General features: G+C 42.5%; 2 protein-coding genes across 4 annotated transcripts in view; one reads left to right on the top strand and one right to left on the bottom strand.

Moving 5' to 3' along the window:
• f9b (coagulation factor IXb) overlaps positions 1-14,242 on the bottom strand; it is a 20,585-nt gene extending 6,343 nt beyond the window's left edge. The window contains exon 1 of the mRNA XM_085174690.1: positions 13,638-14,242. Within this exon, the coding sequence (XP_085030816.1) occupies positions 13,638-13,653 (16 nt within the window). The 5' untranslated portion in view covers positions 13,654-14,242. The remainder of the gene's footprint in view (positions 1-13,637) is intronic.
• LOC146510148 (fibroblast growth factor 13-like) lies at positions 4,563-23,638 on the top strand. 3 transcript variants are annotated; one of them, XM_085174693.1, is made up of 5 exons: positions 4,563-4,846; positions 16,407-16,517; positions 18,435-18,538; positions 19,793-19,991; positions 22,251-23,638. In XM_085174693.1, exons 1-5 carry the CDS (start codon positions 4,798-4,800, stop codon positions 22,388-22,390), a joined length of 603 nt encoding a protein of 200 aa, XP_085030819.1. In that variant the 5' UTR covers positions 4,563-4,797; the 3' UTR covers positions 22,391-23,638. The 3 variants fall into 3 exon arrangements, with proteins under 3 accessions (XP_085030819.1, XP_085030820.1, XP_085030818.1); XM_085174694.1 differs by lacking the exon at positions 4,563-4,846 and adding an exon at positions 10,581-12,078; XM_085174692.1 differs by lacking the exon at positions 4,563-4,846 and adding an exon at positions 14,829-15,858.

The following is a 23,638-nucleotide window of genomic DNA, read 5'->3' as shown; positions in this document are numbered from 1 at the left end:
AAGATTTCCACCTTAGGGGAAAAAAAAGTATTCATTAAACCACCAAAATTACAAAATTACCAAAAAAGTTGAATATATTAGGAAATAAAAAACAAAACTCATGCTTAAAATGTTTGTCTGTCTGGAGGATCCAGTAGTTGAGGGTGGATAAAGTCACCAACTTTGTTGTATAAGATATTCTTGTACAACTGACGCCACCAAATCAGGTTTGCTGAATATTGGATTTATTTCTATTTCTGCTCTCTAATGTTTTAATCCTTTAGTCCATAAATTTGCGGTGACTGGGGCTCCTGTTCAGAGTTCACTTTAAATCTAAAGAGTAAATGTCCTCGATTTATAAAAATGCTTACTGAAATCTTTTTTTGTGTGTGTACACTCACATGCACACACACCTGGAGCATTTTCACAGCTGGCAGTTGAACCTTCCACTCTAATGTTTGTTAATAGTCCTTTTGTATGGAAACCAATATGTGTGTATTTATTTATGTAATATTTTTGTCTTGTTTACTCAAGACCGTAGCTCTGGTGGAGGAGCAGGTCACCCACTAACACCAACATTTGATTAGCAATTATAATTTAACCGCATGCTTTTATCAACAACTAAGTGACAGGGATAACAATAGCAACATAATTGAATTACTTACATGCAGTTACCTGCATGTGATATTACAAATGTAAGCAGGGAAGTCACCTGAAAGCCATTCAGATACAGCAAGAAAAGGAAGAAACATCAACAGAAACTCATCAGTTGATGCTGAAACTCGCACACTGAAGTAAATAATGTCAGATCTGTACTAAGTGTCGAAGGCTGTTTGATTAGCTCGTGAGCTACGCAGGGTTTGACTGGTGATAAATCACTGTGACTGACAGCTAGGTCAGCTGACCTTGAGCCAGCAGCTCCTTAGCAACAGCGCCCGTGTGGTGATTTATTGGCTGACGATGGCTTAGATGGAGCGAGCAGGGGGTTGCATCCCTCTTTTTATGGCAACTTATGTAAGCCTTTAAATTCATCTCACTCGCAAATTAGATATTAGAGCGTAAAATAGGAAGGGGGATTTCACAATTAGCAGGTTTGTAGCAATTATGATTAGATCGCTGCCTGCTGATTGGTGTCCTGGGAACAGATTTTATAGCTCTGAAGATGAGGAGGGTGGTACTGGTTTCAAGCTTTACAGATGACAGAGAGAAGTAAAAAAAAGAAAAAGAAAAAAAGTGGGTTAAAAGCAGGAAAATCCTATTACCACCAGTGTTTTTGATGGACTTTTATCTATTTGATATTAATGTTTGCTGTTAACAGAGCTGCTGAAATCTTGGTTTGATTTGTAGGACTCGATGCTCTAGATCTAGGCATGACATCGAGTCAATTACCTCCTCTATTCATGTCCCCATTTTCTCCAGTCAGTACAGAAGTGCCCCCTCTCATTCCCATTAAAATCATTCAGCTCGGTTGCCATTAGTGAGTCATGAGGTCATTGCTGTTCCCTCAACAACACTGAGTGGTGTGCAGCTGATCTCAGACATGCACACAGTGCCGAGGAATTATGACTGACTGAGAATATTTTGACTAATACACCTGCCCCCGGGTACAGTGTTTCCACTGTGGCCAGGTGTTAGTCCCACTTGAAAACATGCTGAAACTAATGGCATGAACATGATCAGAGATCGTTAATCTAATCCCCCTGTAGAGTAAAGAGTATAATTCATTTCTCATTTCCATGTCTTTGCCCTAATGTGGCAACACTCACAAACAAGACAAGCAAACTCCCCTGTAATGGTTTCTGTGTTTAATTTGTGCTGCATTCAAACACACATGCATGTATTACCTTTCTCTGTGTGTGAAGTCTATATTTCTGGGCAGAGTGGGTTTGATTCCCCCCCCCCCCCCCCCCCCCCCCCCCCCCCCCCCGGAAATGAGAGTGGGTTTGACTCCTGGGAAAAGGAGCAGACTTATGTACCACTTTTTGTTTTAATAGAGCAGCTGGTCCCAGATCAGTAATCCTCCAGAAGGGGGATCTTACAGAGGGACAGCTGTGCTTTGGTCTGTTGGCTTAGAGTCAAAAAGCCACTATGACAATGTCACAGCTCCATTATACAAAGTCGTCATGCAAGAGATGTAGTAGCAGCATTTTGAAGGGTCATGCAAGGACAAAAATCTTTAACAAAACACAGTGACATAATTTCTCATGGTGCAGGAAATTTCACTGAAGCAAATAATTCTATTCATGAAATTCAGTGAATGCGGTGAGGTGAAGGTTTGGGAAGAAGCCGCTCCAAAGAGACACTCCTTGAATATACAGGCTTGAATCACTGTGGCCTGAGGATGCAGATTTTCTTTTTCACAGGCTTTTTTTTTTAATCCATTCATTTTCTTTTGCTTATCCGATTTAAGGGCACAGGAGAGTTTCAGCCTATCCCAATTTAGAGTCACAATCCAAAGACCTGAGGAAGCCAGAGTGCACTGAGAGAACCCATGCAGACACAAGGAGACCAACACAAACTCCACACAGAAACTCCCAGACTGGATTCAAACTAAGGACTTTTCTCCTATCAAGTGAAAGTGCTAATCACTGTGCCATTGTGCCTTTTTTCAAATCTCTAATATTTAATTTTCATGTTTTTATTCCATTGTACTCCTTCTTCAAGGTTTAGGTATTGTTTTCCTTTATTAACTGCCCAAGAAGGTTAATGCTTGCATGCATATGTGTCATTCTGTCAGTAAACAGGGTAGCTCGAAAGAATTCTGATAAAACTAGGGGTGTGGCCTGGGATCGTCTTAACCATCCAGAGGAAGAGGAACTGCCACTGTGACAACACAAGATCAAACTGGTTAAACTATGTATTCAAAAATTTTAAGAGCAACCTGTGATTCATTTTAGCCAATGAAGTCACACCTGTTAGTGAAAATCAGGAGACACATAGGTTGCCTTGAGCTCAGCTCTTTATTCTCACTTGCTGTTACCCTCTGCTTGGGTCATTTCACAGTTTAAAAAGTCCTTTATAATGAATTCTTGACAATCTGCCACAGAAACAAGCAAAATCAAAGCTACTTCCAGCATCACCACTTGATGTAGGTTAACAGAAGAAACTAAATTTATCTCTGACCCGACTTCTTTACTACGAACAACCATCACACTAACAAACTGAAGCCTTTAGCACGTGAAGCCACTTTTCATTCAGTCAACCACAAATGAATCAAAAACTGGCCTTTAGGGCAGAAAAGTGTTGGAATATTATAATATGGAAAAGAAAAATACATTACCCCAAACCAATACTAAGTATGAAGTTTAAATGGGATCCAAAACAAGTGTTGACCACAGTAAAAAACACACAAAACAAAAAAAAGCAAAGAAAAAAACTACTTTTCAGCAAAAATTGATTAAGTGATCAATAAATGGATTCATTTGCATAGTGCTAGAGTGCTGAGTGCAGTAGTGGATTTGCTTTTCTTGGAGACAAGACAACCTTGTGATTACACTGACCTTCTTTTCTTCAGTAAGAGCAAAAATGTGCATCTTTCAGTTTCTGTATGTCTGCTGTAACAAATGTCTTCATTATTGCTCAGTCTTTTAATGTTTGATGCAGTAGAGGCGTTATAAGGAGAACTGTTTGCTTTGTCAGCTGGTGGAAAGTCCTTCTCACTTGTTTTGTCTTTGTTGTATTTATAGCTGTTAAATTTCTTTCAAAGATCCCTCGACTACTCGGAGAAAGAGCTGCAGGATATCTGCCATTTTTAAAAATATATCAGTTTAATGTTTAGAAATAGTGAGCCTGCAAAACACTTTATTAATGACGTATTTATTTAAACATGAAGGACTGCAGGTTTCTTATAAATCACCAATTCTTCATTATCTTCTTCATCTTTTTGCCATGGCACCTGGGTTGTTGACCCAGAGTTTTGGGTTTTGGAGAAAAAAAAGATAAAAGGGAAGAGCTGTGTGTTTCTAAAATAGGTGCTCATCAGCAGGTCATCAGATCTCCCTTTTTTTTAGTTGAACCTGCCTTCCCAGTGTTACCCATGTATTGTCTCCATCTGTGATGTTCCTCTGTTTAGTCTCTTCCTATCTTATGTAGTCTTTGTCTTGTGTGCTTAGTGTTCAGTTTTAGTTTTCCCCAGTCTTTTTCCCCTTTTTTTCAGATAATATCCACTGAACCTTCCCTGCCCATGTTCAAACCATCTCAACCTTGTCTCTCTAACTTTCCCTCTGATGTACTCATTTCTAATCATGGGTGTTGGTCACCCATGAATACATGGCTGTGTGTTTTGTCATTTCTTTCAGACTCCGCAAAAGCCATGAGGTCAGTGGTCTAACAGCCAGCAGCAAAAAGAAGCCACTTACTTAAAAATATAGTAGAACATGAACAAACGCCAGTTAAGCCCGTGTAATGTTTTAAAATCCCTGCTACACAGTTACAGATGAATCCAGTGACTGCATCTCTGCAGAGCTGATGGAAAATGATGGGCTACTTTTAATTCCTCATTCAGTCGGAATACAATGAGCTGTCTAAGGCTCGTGCCCCCTCCCGCGCGCCATCATCGTTTCAGTTTGTCACTGCGCGCGTGCGAGTGCAGTTTTCGCGCGTGCAGGATCGGAGGGGAAGCGCTCCTGCTGGTACATGGTGACATGTAGGAGCACAGACAGAGTGGAGCTGTGCAGAGAGCAGCATCAGAGGAGCAAGAGACAGGGGGACAAGGAAAGAGGAGAAAGAGCCGGACCGTGCGCAAAGGGACCGGACACATTAGAGGAGGATGAAAAAAGTGAACGTTTCACCTGAAGTTTGATTCAGCGACGGAGCTCCATGAACGTGATAACGAAAAGCAAAGAGGATAAAGATCATGCTTCCAAAGGTGAGTAACGGTGAACCCGAGTCAGGAGGGAGACATTTTATGTATTTATTTATTGTTTATAGAGGGAAGGAAAAAAAGTGTGGTAGCCAAAAGGTCTGCGATGATGCTGAGTCCAGCACGCTCCGTGGCCACTTAATCCCATTTTTCCCACAATACAGCCATACAGGGCATTGTGTGGAAGCTTCAACATACACACTTAAACCATTTGGAAACGTGTGTTTAGGTATAATGCAAATGAAACACGTGGCGTTTTTTTTTTATTATTATTATTTCGTGGATGTTTTCTCTCTATAGGTTTTGTATTTAACAGCTTTGAGGTATTTAAAATATATAAGGAGAAACACAAACCTATGAATTTATTGCTTTTGTTTAAGATTGAATTTCTTGCGTTCCGAGCTTGTAAAATCGTTAAAATGGGGTGTGTGCCCTCCGTGAAACGGTTTGCGAGCATGCACAAATTCATTCATTCCTCCCCCCTGGACAGCAGTAAAATTGACGTGGGGTACGCCGCAATGGAAACTGGGAAACTATGATTGCCATGGAGACAAAAAAAGGGAGTTGCCTGCAAGCTGTGCTCTATCATGAATAATAAGCTGTACGTGAAACCCGTGTCATTCATGACTGTATCTTGCATGCATTTTATTTGCTTTATTTAGCACTAAGAATTTGGCCAACATAAAAATACTCGTTTTTATAACTTAAGAAAGACAAATTTAGCAGATACAGGAAGAGTTTAATATAACAAAAATCCAAAGATTGCAAACAAACTTCAAACAAAATATTCAAAGAAACTGGAGATCTAAAAGTTAAATGTGGGTCTATAACACAAATAAGTCACATTTGTGCTTAATGCTGGGGAAAGAGGCTAGCGCTATCGGGTCTAAAAATATATGGAGAGCAAAAATAAAAAACAAGCATTGAGCCAGAAAGCTGTTGTTGGAATTATGAATGAACAACACATTTACTCAAACGCTGTAGCCCTGCTTAAGGGGAGGTGGATGGGACAGTTAGCCAGAGCACATTAGCAATTTTATTTAGTTTTTTATGTATTATTATCATTATTAGTGAACGACACTGTTGTAACCTAGCATTTGTGGCTATGATTGGTTGTTTAGTTGACAGGCAGCTGATATATTAAATATAGATATTTTGAGCATTTCTAACTAACCTTTAATGAGAAATCATTTTAAGTTTCAAGTCTTTCTTCTCATTAGTTCAGCTGATTTATTTCCTTTTTGCATAAACATCGCTTTGCACTCAAAAGCTCAGAGTTTCATATTCGCTGCTTCTTAATTGAATAAAGTTGAAATCTAGGCTACTTAATTTAAATAAGCTGTGGCCAGAGAGACTCGTAGTCTCTGGAAACTCTCTGAAAATGGGTCCAAGGATTTCATAGCAATACTTAAAAGCAGTCAAGGTGCTGTTGCCTGACCTGTAAGTCTGTGTGTCCTAGACCATCAATCACAAACCACCAAACTGGTCATGCTCAACGATGTTACAGGCAGCATGACCAGTTACAGGCAGCTGCTCCAGACCCTTTCAGGACTGTCACATGTGCTTACGGTGAACCTGCACACATCCGTGAAAAGCACAGAGCATCAGTTCTGTTATTCTGGTCCTGCTGATGGATCAAAGACCTTCTACAGCCTTGTCCAGCTTTCCTACAGTAACTGCCGGTCTCCTGGAATCTTGAGTCTGGGATTTGCTGCGCCTCCCAGATGCAGCAAATCCTTTTAAAATAGCATGTACTGCTGTAAGAGCTGGACCTTTGTGCAAACTTTGTAAGGTCCAGGTAAGGTCCAGGGGGCTGTTCAAACCCCCACAAGGCTGCCCGCTGGGATTGGAACGATGGGAGAGGCGTGAGTTTCTCAAAATGGGCTCATAGAGTGCAGCACGGATAAGATCTTGGAGAGGCTATGGCTGCTGTGAATACTCGGAATAAGATCTCTGACTGCAGACTGGATACATCTCGGAAGGGCTAGCCCCGAATGACATCGCTGGGCGCAAATCGGATGACATCTTGGGGAGGCACACTGCCGTGAGTTCTCAGAAATCGGCTCCTTGAGCACAAGAAATGACAACATCACAGTATGGCGAAGCTCGCAGCTCTCCAACGAGAGATTGAGAGACCAGTGTTGGACTGTAGAACTGCTTTGAAATTCATATGAGCTGTTCGCACTAAAGTAAAAATACCATCACTTATGCGGATACCCCTTTTGCGCCAGCTGCAAGGCTGGAGCTGAACAAAACACCCTGATAACGACTGTGTTTAGTATGTTCCTTCCCATTCCATGCAAGGCCACCTGGGTTGGCTGGAAGACTGTTTACTTAGCCTGGCAGGGCGAAGGACACTGTCTCAGCTGAACTATGGACACGCACACACATACATATACCGATACTGATAAGCACTCACTGACGCATCATCCTCTCTACCCCGGATCCAACGCCACCTCCAACGCTTACCTCCCCTCTGATGTGAACATCAGGTCAGTTGGAGGCGCAGTCGAAAGATTGCAGCGGTCCCAGATCAGATGTACACACTGGAACTCTTTCCCATGTTGCTTGTCTGTGTTTATTGTGCTATGGTGTGTTGATATCTGTGCATTCCTGTATTATCCTTCTGTGTTACACATTTCGATGTTTTTTTTTCCCTCGCTACCTAGCCTGACCTGTCGCCCCAATGTGATGTTTGTGTATTGTATGTACGGTCGGCAAGGTCTGTCATCTCGGTTGTGGGCAAAAGACCTGCAACTGACAAATAAAGGCTATCTCTCTCTATTTGCCAAGGCTCAGCAAAAGTAAAAAAAAAAAAACAGATGTATTTTGTTTAATGTAGACTATGCCTTTACTTTTGTCTACCTTTGAAGAGTACAAGAATAACAATATTGAGCTAGAAATGTGAATAGTAGATCCAATTAAACTTCAGCTTCTTTGTACTATATTGGCCAACAGCTAGTGACAGTGCTGTAATAAACCAGGTTAATGTTAACAAAGCGAACCCATCAGTACACAGAAAACCCAATAAAACCAAGTGTTTTACCAGAGTAGGGCGAAACCCTTATACATAGCAATGGATACAATAAAAGCACCTTGAAATATTGCCTTTGAAGGAACGCTTATTTTTTGTGTTTTTTATAAACAGAGTATTTGAAGTCATGCAGTATTACCTAAAACACCAGGTTTTGAATTTAGTTTGAATGATATAACAAATATATAAATACAGTGGGCAAAATAAGTATTGAACACATCAACAATTTATATCTCTAAGAGTGCTGTAAAGTGAACTTCTCAGCAGATATCGGTAACGACTCACTCAATCCACACTCAAGTGGCTTTATTGTCATTTCAACCATGTGCAGTGGTACAGTACACAGGGAAGCGAGACAACATTCCTCCAAGACCATGGTGCTACATATAACAGACAATCAACACAGGACTAAATAAAGTGCAAGTGTGCAAAAATGGCAAAAAACCAAAACAAAGACAGAACAGAATGATACAGACACAAGACAGTGCAGACACAACAGTGCAATAGAAAAAATGCAACATACAGAGACATCCAACCATAGACGTCCATAAATTAAGTTTCGTGTAATAATGAGAAATGACACAGGAAAAAAGTATTGAACACATGAAGAAAGGATGATGCAAAAAGACATGACACCAGCTGAAATCTATCAGCAATTAGAAAGCAATCCTGCCACTTAGGGCAAATTCCTGTCAGCTGGTTCAGTCCCAACTGATGGCCTATAAAAATGTGCCTCATTACCAAGGTGCTACACAAGAACCATCTCATGATGGGTAAAACCAAAGAGCTGGTGCAATACCGTCACAACCTTATTGTTGCAAAGCATGTTGGTTACAGAAGAATTTCAAAACTGGAAAGTGGAAAGAACATAATTTAACATAACCAGATGCTCCCCACAAGATTTTAGGCAAATGAGTGGGAAGCATTATCAGAAGAGTTGTCTAAGAGCCAAGCAGCGCTTGTGGAGAGCTACAGAAAGACCTGGAATTGGCAGTTACAGTTGTTTCTGAGAAAACAAGTAATGTACTCAGCCACCACAGTTGTATGCATCATCACACAAGATGGTGTTTGCTTTTCATCACTGATGAAGGAAAGCATGATGAAATATGTTTAAAATATCTTGTCTTAATGTTGCTCTTAATGCGCAACATTTGGACAAGCCTGTGAAATAATGGGAGAATATTGTCGGGTCAAATGAGACCAAAATCGAACTCTTTGGATGCCATAATAAACACCATGGAAGAATGAACTAAATTAACACCTGAGCAATCCATACAACTTGCTTTTGCATACAGGAGGCGTCTTCAATAAATAAGAAAAAATCACTAAGGTTGTTCAACATTTCTTCCCTGTTTCAGGTCTCATTATCACACATAACTTAATTCTGTGGTTTGATTTCTCTGCATGTGTGGATTGGATGAGTCGTTACTGACATCTGCTGAGAATTTTATTTCAATAGCACCTTTAGAAATATATTTAATTAGACAATTGATGATGCGTTCGATGCTTATTTTACCCACTGAATATACATTAGCAAAATAAAGAGACATGCCTCCATAGCACAGACTGAGGTCACAGTTAGTAAATGTATCAACTTATTGTGGCTTGTTCATGAACACAACATAAATTAGACACACACACACACACACACACACATGCACACACACACAGTCGTGGTTTCGTATTTTAGTCGGGACATCAATTGAGACGTTTTCCCTAGCCACTTACCCTAACCATCAAAAATGAATGCCTAACCCTAACCTTTAGTCTAAACCGAATCATGTCCAAAGGACAACCCTGAGACCAAAACGACATTTTGAGTCTCAAAAATGCCTTCAAAGTCATGCGGACAGGAATTTGTCCACATAACGACTTTTGGTCCCCACAAGTATAGTAATATTTCAATTTCTGGTCCCCACGAACAGATGTAAACATGGTACACCCACACTGTGAATGACCACGGCAGACCCGATGGCATGAACATGCTTTGCAGCATACTTTATTTCAAACACGGTTGCTGTTACAAAACACAGAGCTGCAGCTCTCTGTCAGCTCAACATACCAACAATGACTATCACAGGACCCGGTGCAGCACTTAAGTCGGCGGGGCATGATTGCGGATGCCGTGCAGGTGCATCCGCCTTCCCTGCACATTCACATTTCGTTGTCTCCGAGCACGCAGTACTGCTCAGCCTTTCCCATAGCTTTTCCCTTCAGCTTCCTGTTTTCCAGCATTATGTTATCTGATGGTGCCATCCAGTGGCTGATCGCTTACAAAACTGGTGACATTACATAGTTTGAAAAATCCAAAGGGAAATACATTTGCAGATGTTTTTCTTTTTTCTTTCTTTCTTTTTCTCTTTTTTTAATAGACTGAGGTTATTAAATACTGGCTACCTGCCCAGGAAACTGTCTTTGAAGTCTGAGCCAAAACATGCCAGCTGCCATCTTTGTAATTTGCTATTCAAAGCCAAGGTTACAAAGTTATTTTGGGGAAAAGAAAGAATTTTGGTACACAAAGAAAGAAAGAAAGAAAGAAAGAAAGAACGAATAGAAAGAAAGAAAGAAAGAAAGAAAGAAAGAAAGAAAGAAAGAAAGAAAGAAAGAAAGAAAGAAAGAAAGAAAGAAAGAAAAAACAACAATAATATCGGTTCTCTGGAAATGTTGATTATGTAAAATCAGAATCTACAGAGTTATTGCTGCATGCAGCAGCAGTTGCTGCAGTCTGTTATTCTTTGCATATCATGTCAGTAATATGGATGCTGCTGTCTTTTACCAGGCAGCTTCACAGGAAGAGCTCTTAGAGTACGGCAGTGTAATGGGCTTATAATACACAGTTGTGGATAATTGTGTAGAGTCTCTATATGGTTCATGGGCATGTCTCTGAGTGAGGCTGCTATTTAATGTGCTATGATGTGGAAAGCCCACTGTGAGAGAGCCACTAATGGTGTGTTTGCTTGTGTATTTGTGTGCACACTATGTGAGTTTGCCTCTGAATTAAAGTTTTTAGTAGTTTCACTTCTAGTTGTCTATCTTAACAGAATTGTGTGTGTGTGTGTGTGTGTGTGTGTGTGTGTGTGTGTGTGTGTGTGTGTGTGTGTGTGTGTGTGTGTGTGTGTGTGTGTGTGTCTGCCTGAAAGGCTCCAACAGCGAGACAGTGTAATCAGTTTTCTATATGAGACCTAAAATTTGAATCACCAAGCATGTTGGCTCCACTGGTTGAACTTGTAATCAGGGTTTAATTAGAAGCAAATATAAATAAGAATTTCGCCTGGAGCTTGTTTAAGGTCGATGACTACAATTATGGATTGGTGCAGTTTAAGCTGTGACAAATACTGAAAAGAGCGATATCTGATGTAGACCTTGTTTCCTATTAATCTGATTTATTTCACCAAGTGCAGCTGAGAAATTTCCTGCTTCTCTTTGTTAAAACTGTTTAGCTGGATTTGACATGGCATTTTAAAAAGGTTTGTGTTTAATGACTCACGCCCCAGTTTGGGCAGTAAGCACCAGAGTCTCTGTTGTAATGTTTACTGCTTTTTGAGGGAATGGAAAACATGAATCTGATTGCATGATTTGGGGGATTAAAACCTGATTATTTCTTTTTGTTTGTTTACATTTTTATAGCAATTGTTTAAATAACCATATGTTTTGCTGGTAAATGAATTGTTTAAGTAACAAAAAACAAGCTTGGATACTGACCAGAATAGTCACAAGAGGCCCCTGTAAATATAGCTGTCATGTTTTTGGACAGAGAATAACTGTGTTTAAGTGTTGAAAGAGGTCATCAGAGAGTATTTATATGTCGGCTGCAGTAACATAGATTTGGATGAATGTGTCTCAGCCACATTACAAGGAAAAACAAACACAGACAGCGTTTCCTCGATAGGTCCTTGGATTTGGGAAGGGCCTGCTGGCTCTCTCCCTCTCTTATTGTGCCAGATCAGCGGGGCCTCGAGATGAATCATTAATGACCGGTTCCAACGGCTTAATGGCCTCTAATGTTCTGTAATGATCTCCCGTCAACGCCATGTACGCGGCCTTAATGGATCCAATGCCGTGGAGAATTGTCTGGTTTGAACTTCCATAATTCGCCCTGTTTTCGACGAGCGGCGCAAAACAGGAAGTGCAAAAAGCCACGAGCAAAAGGCTCCAAAGCTCCGTGGGCGCAGCATGACTTTCCCTCTCCGCCGATCCACTTCAGGTAAGATGAGAAAGGACAAAATTAGCTAGAAAAAGGAGCCACGTCTGTGCCTAAATATCACCAGTATGTTCTGGTAATAAGATGTGCAAACGAGACGCGCTAAACTAAGTTCAAACAGCGCAACTCAGGCGCCGGACGTGTTTGAAGTGGCTTCTGAATTACGAATGTGAATTGTGGGCCTTAGAATATTTAAAATGTTTAACTTAATGTTGATAATTTTCTATTTAAAAAAGTTTAACGTGTTTTTTTTTTTTGTTGTTTTGTTTTTAAATAAAATGGGTTTAAAGATGAAGCGCTGTCCGTGGTGCTGAAAACAGGGCAGGACGCGCCCTTCTGTTAGAGGGACAGCTGGACTTCAGCACACCTTAGCAACGCGCTGGCTCTTTAAAACACATTCACAATGAATCGCCTCGGCTCTGAGTTTATTTCACGGGCTTAACTTAAAGAAAAGAAAAAACACAACATGAAACTCAACAGAGAAACATTCTGAGTGAGTTTTGGGAGCGTTAATGAATTCTATTATAAGTTTAACACCAGTCCGTTTAGGCACAGCGAAGACTCGAATAATCCCTTTAGTGTAGAGTCGGCCTGCAGTGCAGTTTCTTACACGGTCTCCTCCACTAAAACCACTTTGCATCCAAAGTTTTACGTTAAATAAAATATCCCAAGCGCGATTCAAACAACGCATTGATGGATTAAATGCGCAAACAAATTCCGGGTCTGAGCATTTCACTGAAGCATTTGGCCTCGTAATGTCGTGGCGGCCAGTCGCAAAGAATTTAAAGTGTTGAATTTTGTACCGCAAGCTGTGAATGTTGTTGTGCGTGGCTGATTTCACTATTTCACTATTTCACTATTTCCGACTATTGTGTGGTTAGACTGAGTTTCTCACAGTTTTTTAAAAAAATCTTTTTAAAGTTTGTTTTAAGTATTTTTCTTTTTTCCGACTTTTTTTTAATGTATTCAGTTCTTAAACTGCCAATTGGTGGCGCTAATGAACTCCAACCAAAGCTTAAAGACCTTCACTTCCTTATCATAGAGTACATACTCACATTCTTCAGACTGTTTGTCTCCATTTCAGACATCACTGTGTCATTTCTAGCTACACCTCAAATAGATGTTAATTATGGATAGCCATTAATTTATTTTTAAATCTTTGTACCTTGTCTCTTTTTTCATTGCTTTTCTGTTGGTTGATTTTATTGATTTGCTTGCTCTCTGCAAAGATGAAATGAGTTATCGTGATGGCTGAAGGCTGTGTTAATGTTCCTCAGGATCACTTTATATCTGATGTTTTTTACGTGGCTCTTATTTTGTGTGGCTCAAGCTTTTAGAGGCCTGTGGTTGGGTTTAAAGCAGTGAGCTCATAAAAGAAACATGAAGAACTAGATTTAGCTTTCAGTCACTTCTTTACTCCAGCTGTTTCCCTTCATGTGATTGATGTTTTAGTTGACGTTACCGGTTACTTATGAAATATTTTTGAGTGTTGTCTGAAAGAGCGTGGGTTTAACTGCAAAGTAAAACTATTTTTATCTGTGCATGTTTACAAGAGTCCTTACCTAACCAAAGGGCCATCGGTGGTACTTCAACTTCCTCGGTCAGCGGCAGGGTAAATGCTCCACTTTAGCAGTGTGGAGACCTCAGTGTCTGTCCACGGTCCATCACGTTCTCCAGCTGTCTTATCCTCACAGTGGGTTAGAGCTCACTGGGTTTGGATCCTCTTCATTCGTCTAGTTTACTGCTCACCACATCCTCTTACTCCCCCAGCCATCGATCTCTCCCGCTGGAGAACAGCATGCATTGACTCTGCCCGCTGTTCAGCGGCAGTTGCCACATGCAGGTCGACCTTCGTCTGCCGGTTGTGTGTCCACCGCCTCCTCTTCCTCAGTACCAGTTGGAATTAGCAGTCACCATCCGCCACTGCAGCTGTTTTTGTCTCTGACAACTGTGCATCTGTTTTCCTGTGGGGGCTGCCTGTGGCCAGCCGACATGCACCGAGTGGCTGAATGCTTCTGCCTAGTGTGTGTGTGTGTGTGTGCACCTCTGCTCTGGTGCAAATGCAAAAAGGGAACATCTCGAGAACGACACAGCTCGCAGAGACACAAGTGCCGCCGTCTTTTTCACCTCCTTCTTGCATGCTGCAGCCTTTTCAGCAGTGGTGAACCTCTGCACCAAAATATTAGAGCCCCCTCCCCCCCCTTCTGATTTCTTCCCCTCATGCACACTTGCTAGGTCTTTCTCTCACTCTCTCTCCCACCCTCTTCCTTCATTGTCCCTTCACTTCATTTCTCTTATTTCATTATCACGTAGTTCCCCCTCATATACGTCATTTTTCCTGATGTGTGGAATAGTCTTGCACTTTCTTCTCCTGTCTTCTACTGGATTTATTTTTCCCTCCTTTTTCATTCATCATTCTCTTTTCCAATCCATTTGCAGGTTATTTTCTACAAGCGTCTCCCTCTCTCTCTCCATCTCTCTCTCTTTCTCTCTCCAACACACTCAGTATCTCATTTTCTCTCTGCCGCCCACCCCCTCTTTCATTATTCCTCCCCTCATTCATTCACCTGTCTGTCTCCTCTCTTATTTCATTGTTTATTTTCCCACCTCCCATTTTATCCTCTCCTTCTGTCTCTCTCAGTCCGCCTATCACACATCAGCATATTTAGTGTATCATGTAAATATCATGCCACGTGGGGGTACAGGGGCTACAGGTGCCCTATGAGAAAGCACTGCCCAACCCCCCCCCCCCCCCCAACCCCCCTCACACACACACACACACCATCCAGCCTCCACCAGTCTCATCCGACACCCCCTCTCCTCACACACACACACTGCACGGACACGCATACACACACACACCCGCTCCACCTCCCCTTCCTCACTCTTCTTCCTCGCGGCGGGCAGGGCTGCAGCAGTTTTATGAACGGCACGGCTGCACCATGATCCCTTTCCCACTGAGCCAGCCCCGAGCTGTTTCATTGACAAACATCCCAGTTGCTGCATTTCTGTCACGGACAGCGTCAAGAAGAGGAGCATCGCCGGGGGAACGGTGCAGAGCGGCAGCAGCAGCAGAAGAAGAAGAAGGAGAAGAGGAGGCAGCAGCAGCTGCAGCGATCGTCAACAACCCCCGGTGTCGTTCACGCCAGCTTACACTCTGTTGATTTGCCACTCGGACCTGGAGAATCTCACGCGCCGTCGTTCTCCGTCCACGCTCTCTCTCTCTCTCTCGGGACACTCGGAGGAATCACCAGAGGGGAAAATCAGAGCGCTCTTTGCCACTCAGACCCCTTGCGGGGATGTGAGGCGGCGTCGTTAGCGCTCAGTCACTGGCACGGTGCTGGATCTAACGACTTCCATGAAGCGCCGGGACGCACCGATGGAGGATTCTGGACGCTTTTTAAAATCACGGATATCCGCGAGACTGCATCGGTCGGTGTGTGATGCGAACTGAGCCGTGGGTGGTGTAGACCCCCACCCCTCAACCCCTCTCCCCGCGCTCCACACACCCCGACCGCCTCGTCCGCGATCGCCCTCTCCAACCCAGGACGCGCAGCCTTGTTTCACTCCACCGGGGGAACATGTCCCGGGCAGCGGCTATCGCCAGCTCCCTGATCCGCCAGAAGCGACAGGCGAGGGAGCGGGAGAAGGCAAACGCATGCCGCGGAAGCGGCAGCCCGAGCAACAGCAAAGGCGCAAACGAGAAACCGAGCAAACTGAACGTGTTTTCGCGTGTCAAGTTGTTTGGCTCGAGGAAGAAACGGAAGAGAAGGCGACCACCAGGTCTGTGAGGAGGGGGGTGGGGGCAGTCGGATAGCCGGCGGGTAGCATCACCACCTCGTCCATCTTCACCATCACCTTCAGCATCATCGCCATCCTCATCTCTGCCACCATTCAGCATTATTTTTTTTTCTCATCACTAAGGCAGGTTCTTCATCACTTCATCACTCCTCACTCTGAGGACAGTGTCACAATCCTGTTGCATGAACCCACAAACGTCTCACATGAGTAACTTTATATTGTCCCACAGCAAAGTGTTGAAAAGCACAACCCTAAGTGATCCTACTCATGATACATGTGTCAATTATTAGCTGGTTTATTTTATTTATTTTTTTAAAAAGGCATCTTTTTTTATGAGTTTCACAATGTTTAGTGGAACTGCCACGGATCAATACTGGTGGTCAGGGCCCTCAAGCATCAGTGACTGGAAATACAAACAGCCTCTCCTCCTCTGACACTTCTGGCTTCCTAGAGGCTGCTGGATTTGATGCATGTGATCACATGACAGCAGTAAGAAAAGAATGCACTTAATGTTTCTGTTTTCCTCTTAGAGCCCCAGTTAAAGGGCATTGTGACCAGGCTTTCCAGTCGCCAGGGCTTCCAGCTGCAGATGCAGCCTGATGGCACCATTGACGGAACCAAGGATGAAGACAGCACCTATGGTGAGGCTGGCGTTAACTAGATTTGTTGTGTGTGTGTGTATTTTACCCGACTCAATCATTTTGACCTAGGTTAACTAGGTAACCTAGAACTAGGTTATTTAGATTATTTATACTTTAACATGATTTATAAATAAAAGCAAAGTACAGGCTGAAACTGACTTTCTTCAGTGCAGATCTATATTACTTCTCGCTACAACAGAATGTTGCAACATGTTACTGCTTTAAGGGTCGATTTAATTTAATTCTCACATCCCTATTCTTGAGTTTCATCTTGTGGAAATCTGTTTACTGCAGTGACTTTAATTCAGTCAGTCACTCAACAACAAGTCAAGTACTCATAATTAGCAAATGTCAAGTGGTGACACTGCAGTCTTTCTATATGAAATGCTTCCTGGTTAAAATAATTGATCAAATGTCTGCACAACATACAGCGCCACGTTCAAATCCTTAGCATTCAGAAAGCTACTACACCAAATCAGACAACAGATTTATTTTTACCCCCTCCATTTCATTCTCTCCATCACACACGCACACACACACACACACACACACACACACACACACACACACACACACACACACACACACAGAGTGCGCGCACACACACACACACACACACACACACACACAGTGCACACACACACACACACACACACAGTGCAATGTTTGATTGATACGGCTAATTCAATTCTGTTGTTGTGGTTCAGACTGCAATCACTCTCCTTATGCACAGTTGGTGTTGCCAGCATCTCACATTAATCTCTGCTACTTCTCAGGCCACCGACTGTTGTCTGCATGCAGAACGACTACAGAGGAAGCACACGCTTTAATGAGATGATTACATGGTGTATACATCATGTAAACGCCTACCCACATTAAATCAGTCACCCGTAAATGCGTTTGAATACATAATCCCCGTAAACCACGTCTTCATATATTATGCACAGTTATTGTAAAGAACAGTATTGACTAAAAATGATGATGATTAAACAAGGGTCCTGACTCACAGAGCTATGGCTTGGTCTAATCTTTACATTGATATGTTGTTACCATCGTGGAGCCTTTAAGTGCTCATCCAGTTTGGCTGGAAAAGCATTCAAATTAAATCTGACAGTCTGCGATTTAATGTCACATTCGCTGTAATGTGTCGAAGAGCCCAGACAGCTTAGTTTTGCTTGGGTAGCTTATGCTTATAAATCATGCTGTAAAAATTCACAAACAGACAGAGCTCATTGAATTTGCCGCGTTAAAGAAGCTCGGGAATGCACTGTTTACTCTGCATGCTCAAAACATTCGGCGACGGAGGACCACTTCTCCAGCAAATCGTCAAACATTTCCTGATTGCAGTTTCTTAACCGCAAGATTTGCCACTTTTCTTCCGATTCACATCAGTGTAAAGTGAATATATTTCGAGGGCTTTTGGAGTGTTAATCAAACAGAAATTTGAAGGCATCGCCTTCTGTGTGGGGAAAACCGTAATGGGTACTTTTAACTACCGTCTGACATTTTATAGACTAAATGAGTGATTACTAGAAAAAATAGCTGAAAGTGATCATTAAGTGCAGCTCTAGAAGGAACATTTTTCATTTGTATGACAGATGAAATAGCGCTTATCACTGGCTCTCTGGCTTTTCTGTTGAAGCATGTCCTTGCACTATCAAATGTTTACCAAAACTTGCTCTGCTGCTCGCCTTTTGATAATTTTATCCCACGCTTAATACCAGGAGCTAAATTGTAAGCGGAGTTCAGCCTCCTCAGCGCCCGACCTTCTAAAATAGCTTCTCTGTGGCAAAATGGAGGTGTCATCATGCCATTGATATTGATGAGTACTTTCCTCTGTTTCCCTCTGTGTTCGCTGTGTGAATGCTTGTTTGATTGCTTTGTGTTGTGCGCGTGGCTTTGCGTGTGCATTTGCAGCTGTGTTCAACCTGATCCCAGTGGGGCTTCGTGTGGTGGCCATCCAGGGTGTGCAGACCAAACTCTACCTGGCAATGAACAACGAAGGCTTTCTCTACACCTCTGTAGGTCACCACAGACACACACACACACCATCACAACCAGCGTCATTAATGCTACAGACTCAAACCTGCTCTTTGGGTCAGGTTGAGTAATGAAGCAGAAGCTTTCACCGTGAGCAGACTCATTGTCATCACATCATCACATCAATACTTTAACTACAGTGTTGCTTTGTGCGTCAGCTGCCACAGGGTGTTATAATCCAGTGTCTGAGCCTCCCTTATCTGTCTCCTGATATTGTGGCTTCTCAGGATTGATTTCAGATCATCCCCCAGCCTCCTTTTGTTTATCTCCCTTCAGTGATACTGTGATAGGAAGATTACTTTGTGTCTGTTTACACACACAGCTCCCAAAATTTGTTTTCATGTCTTTTCCCACTCAAAACACACGTACGCCCCCCCCCCCCCCCCCCCCCCCCCCCCCTCCTCTCCAACGCTACTGTGCCTACATTTTCTCAGACAGGTCAGAAGGTAGTGCTGGCTGCAGTGCAGTGCATTAAGTGCCTCACTTTAGCTGCACAGCTCTGATGGTGGGTGGTGTGGAAGCAATAACAACAACAGAATCAACAAAAATAACAGCAATCTGAACAAAACCGTGAGACCAGCAGATAGAAAACTAACAAAGAGGAAATAGAAGAATGGCACAGACCCCGATGTAATAAGAGCCATGCTGCTATGCCTGTGCAGACACGTATACCGCCACAATATCTGGTCCATCATGTTGTTATTGTGAGGGCTTCAGTCACAGCACTGATATCGCTCGTTCCATCTTCTCACCTAATATTAAATGCAGATACAGCCGCGCAATATTTCTGTGCCCGGGTCATATTTCTTTATGTTTTCCTGCTTAATCTATTTCAAGATCATGCATGCTGAAACTTCATCAAAATTTACTTAAGATTAATGGATATCAAAGAGAAACAGCTTTCTCTCTGGGCACCACCGTTCTCAGTGGGCTGGTTGGTATTCAAGGGAGTAGCCGGTTGCTATGGAGACGCAGGAATAAGGAAATGCAAATGTCAGCTGTCCTAAGTTGGTGCAGTTTGTTCTCGGAGGATACAGCCTGGCCGAGATAATGATTCAAAGAGCAGACCAGCTGATGGATGAATACACTGATGGCTATATGGTGGAATGACTGAACGCTTTTTAATGGAGTCGCCGCCAGCAGCTAACACTCCGCTCTCGCCACGTCTGCTTTATCACCTTCTCGTCTTCTTTCATGTAGGATTTGTTCTCATTTCTATCACATTTTTTTCACAGGAGCATTTTACCCCCGAGTGTAAATTCAAGGAGTCGGTGTTCGAGAACTACTATGTCACCTACTCCTCCATGCTCTACCGGCAGCAGGCATCGGGTCGGGCTTGGTACCTGGGGCTTAACAAGGAGGGTGGAATCATGAAGGGGAATCATGTCAAGAAGAACAAGCCTGCTGCACACTTCATACCGAAGCCACTCAAAGGTAGGACTGATAGCCTTACTGACTTAAATACCAACTTAATAACTCAGAACACGTAAAAGTTTAAATGTAAAATTAAGCGTTTATTCTGATATTCCTGTCGCATGTTTAAAAAAAACAGAGAAAACATCAAAGACTGTTTGCTTGTTGTTGCTTCACTTGGATTTTCGTCATCATTTTGCATCATTAACCTTCGCATTTCTCTCAGCTCAAAAGTCAGACCCTACACATCTTTTTATAGTCAAAACTTTAAATAAGAAGCTCAGCATGTGCACAAGTACGAGTTCAAGGCTTACTGTATACTTCAAACTGAGAAGAGAAAAGCTGTGTTTAAGAGGAGCAGCCAATCAGAAGAAAGCTGGCTTAAAGGGAGGGTGGTTTGTTTCAGACAGTGGATGCACAAAGGCCTATCATAAGATAAACAAGAATATCTTTGAACTGTAAATCATGCAGAGGTACTCAAGTAGAGTCCAAGAATGAAAAACATGAGTCTGGAAATGAGCAGAGTAGGCCTGCTTTCCAATGAAACTTGCAGTATTTACATATTCATATATTCTGAGTTTGTCGGTGTGTTGAAAAAGAAAATCGTTTTAAGAAGAAAATAGAGTAGCAATTTTTTTTTTACGTTTAAAACATGTCCAGAGGGGCTGTTTAAATATTAATGACTAAATATGCAGCGATCAGTGTTAACACTGGGAAAAAGCTATAGATGAGCTTATAACCCCCGTGTGTTCATGTAGAACAAAATAGACAGCTAATTGTGAAAATGGTTTTGAGCACCTCGGGGTGAGTTTGGCAGCTTAGTGAAAACAAAAGCAGAATCTCAGTGAACCTATAGCACTCGTTATCAAAGTGAGTCATGCTCATAAATGTATAAAACTGTGCAGGTACCATTTACACCAGCAAAGCAAACACGGTGTGTCCGTTACCCCTGACCCTCGCAATTTCGGGGCTCTAGAAACTATGGCTGTGATGTATTACGTCACAAGTATATAGGATATGTTAGGTTACAATGTTTTTAAACAAATGAAGTTGTGATAGCATCTAAGAGAGCAAACTGTACTAAGGCCTCATTGATTAGGAGCTTGGGGACGCTCTTGGAAAGTTTTCTCACCTATAGAGGATTTAGGATTCCAAAAATCCAGAGGACCCCTGACCTGTGGAAAATATCTGCCTTCCTGGACTCTAGTTTAAAAAAGATTTAACTGGATTCTATACAAGGAAGGTCATTGTAGATGGTAATATATAGAAGCTTTACAGATTTACAGGCTAGAGTGAAAGCACACTGAAAAGAATGCCAGCGCCAGAAGATAAACATTGAAATGTAAATGCAGATTGGGTACTCTCTAAATGGCATAAAAGGAAAGTTTATGCCCAAATACTCTCGAGGAGGGGGAAAACATCAATAATTACATTCCTGGCCACCAGATATGATAGTGTTAGGCGACCCAATTCTCAGGTTTGATTTACCAGTGCCGGTCATCCAGAAAAACAAGAAAATACCAGGAAAATAGAAAAAGAGGGAATAATCAATATTTCTGCATAGCAAGGCGATAATGGATCCACAGAGATTGGTTATCTGACTCTACTGCAGCATTTCTGACCATTTAGTATCACCACTTCTGGATGCATTAGATAGCTGTTTCCTTTGAAAGAGCAGTAAAATGCACTGTGCACCATCTGACTGGCAGCGAACAGCAGATACAAAAAGTTAGCTGAAGAGACACATATTTCCCCGGAGACTTAGCAGAGGGCAAAACAAAGCTGAAAAGGGAGTGAATATTGGAGTTACATTCATCAAACGGACATGAACACGACTCCATATAACGCTGCTAATGCAGCTAATGGATGTGTTCAGTGTGTGGCAACTGTTTGGTAACAGGCTTCCAGCCTAAAGGCTAATATGTCAGTGACCAGAAGCCATCAGGCATTATATGAAAGCGAGGAAAAAGGAAAAAAAAAACCTGAACTCTTAGTTAACTGTTTATTTTTTGCCAGTTATTGAAATTAAGATTATAATTTACCCATTTATGGAGTGTTACAGTCTTTAAATTTCTCTCTGATGATAAAATAGCGTCTTAAAATCAGAATTAATTAGTCTGTAGAAACGGAATCTCCCAGGTGCAGAGGAACTGACTGAACAAAGCTGTGCAAACTAAACCCATGTGACAAAGACCAGTGGCAATAACTGAATTAATGATTCTTGTCTTGTCTTGTCTTGTGTGTCTGTCTGCATGTGTGTGTGTGTGTGTGGGGGTGTAGTGGCCATGTACAGGGAGCCCTCCCTCCATGACTTGACAGAACTCTCCCGTTCAGGCAGCGGCACACCGACCAAGAGCCGCAGCGCTTCGGCCCTACTTAATGGCGGCGGGAAGACACCCAGCAACAACGACTTATCCTAGCCCCCCGACCCCTCACACCGTACCACACATACACATGCACATACACATACACACTCAGACACACTCCCATGCAGACACACACATACACGCACAGATCTCAGGCCGACATGCCCACACATCAGACTGGTGAGGGGTGGGAGAAAAAGAAGGAGGACGGGGACGTGTTATTCCACTAAACGGAGCCCACTGTGACTGACTGTGATGTAAATAAATCAAGGACAATCAATCCGTCTGGCTCTGCTGCCCCTGGTGTGCAGAGGGACGGGACCTGCAACTCTCTTCCCTCGACCGGTCCTCCTGCTGTATCGTGAACAGTTGGAACAAGCGAGGGAGCGATAGAGAAGAGGGGACAGAGGAAGTCAGACAGTCAGTCACGCAGTCAGATAAACAGACTGTTACAGAGAACCAAAGAGTACAAGTATTAACCCACTAGGTTATTACTACGAAATGGCACGCGGCTGGAAAGTTACAGGGAGTTACAATGGAAGGAAGTCTTTATCTAATCTACCGTACGCTATGTTTACACAGAGCTCATGGGTTTAAGTCATATTTTTAAAACTGACAAACATATTCCTTGTACACTTATAAGGACTTATCATTTGTTTGCATGCAGGTGTGCCTGTGCATGTGTGAGAGAGAGCGAGAGAGAGAGAGATTGAGTACATGCTGTGCTTGCGATAGGCGTGCTGTGTGTGTGTGTGTTTGTGTGGGAGAGAAAGTGTGTGTGTGTGTGTGTGTGCACGCATGTGTCTTGAGGGTGGGGGTTGGGATTTTACCTTTTTAAGATCTGTTGTATATTGGACAAACCCCCCGAGGGCTTGAGCAGGTTACTGTAAGGTTTACTGTATATGCTTCCATGCTTACTTCTTACAAGCAATGCAGTCGTTTCTCTTTCCGTTCGTCGTTGTTGTCCCTTGCCGTTTGTTTGTTTGTTGTTGCATGGAAGCTTGTGGACCTCTGCTCAGTAGCAGCATGCTGAAGGTCCTTTTTCTTTTCCCCTCTCTCCTGGTCTTACGTGTTCCTGACCATAAGAGAACACTAGTGAGCCAATAGTGTGATACCAGAACACTAGTGAACTAATGTGAGGGTGTTAGAACACTACTGGACCAATAGTATTGCACCAGAACACGGGCGGACCAATGGTGTTGGACCAGAACTTTGGTGAACAGCACAGATTAACTTAATATTTTGGTTCCTGCTGTGGACAAACTAGAAATGCACTAAATAAACTCTTTCTAAGGAAGTGAA

The sequence above is a fragment of the Neolamprologus multifasciatus genome, chromosome 10 (assembly GCF_963576455.1).
Source record: "Neolamprologus multifasciatus chromosome 10, fNeoMul1.2, whole genome shotgun sequence".
Lineage (NCBI taxonomy): Eukaryota > Metazoa > Chordata > Actinopteri > Cichliformes > Cichlidae > Neolamprologus > Neolamprologus multifasciatus.
This window is presented reverse-complemented; position numbering and strand designations above follow the sequence as displayed.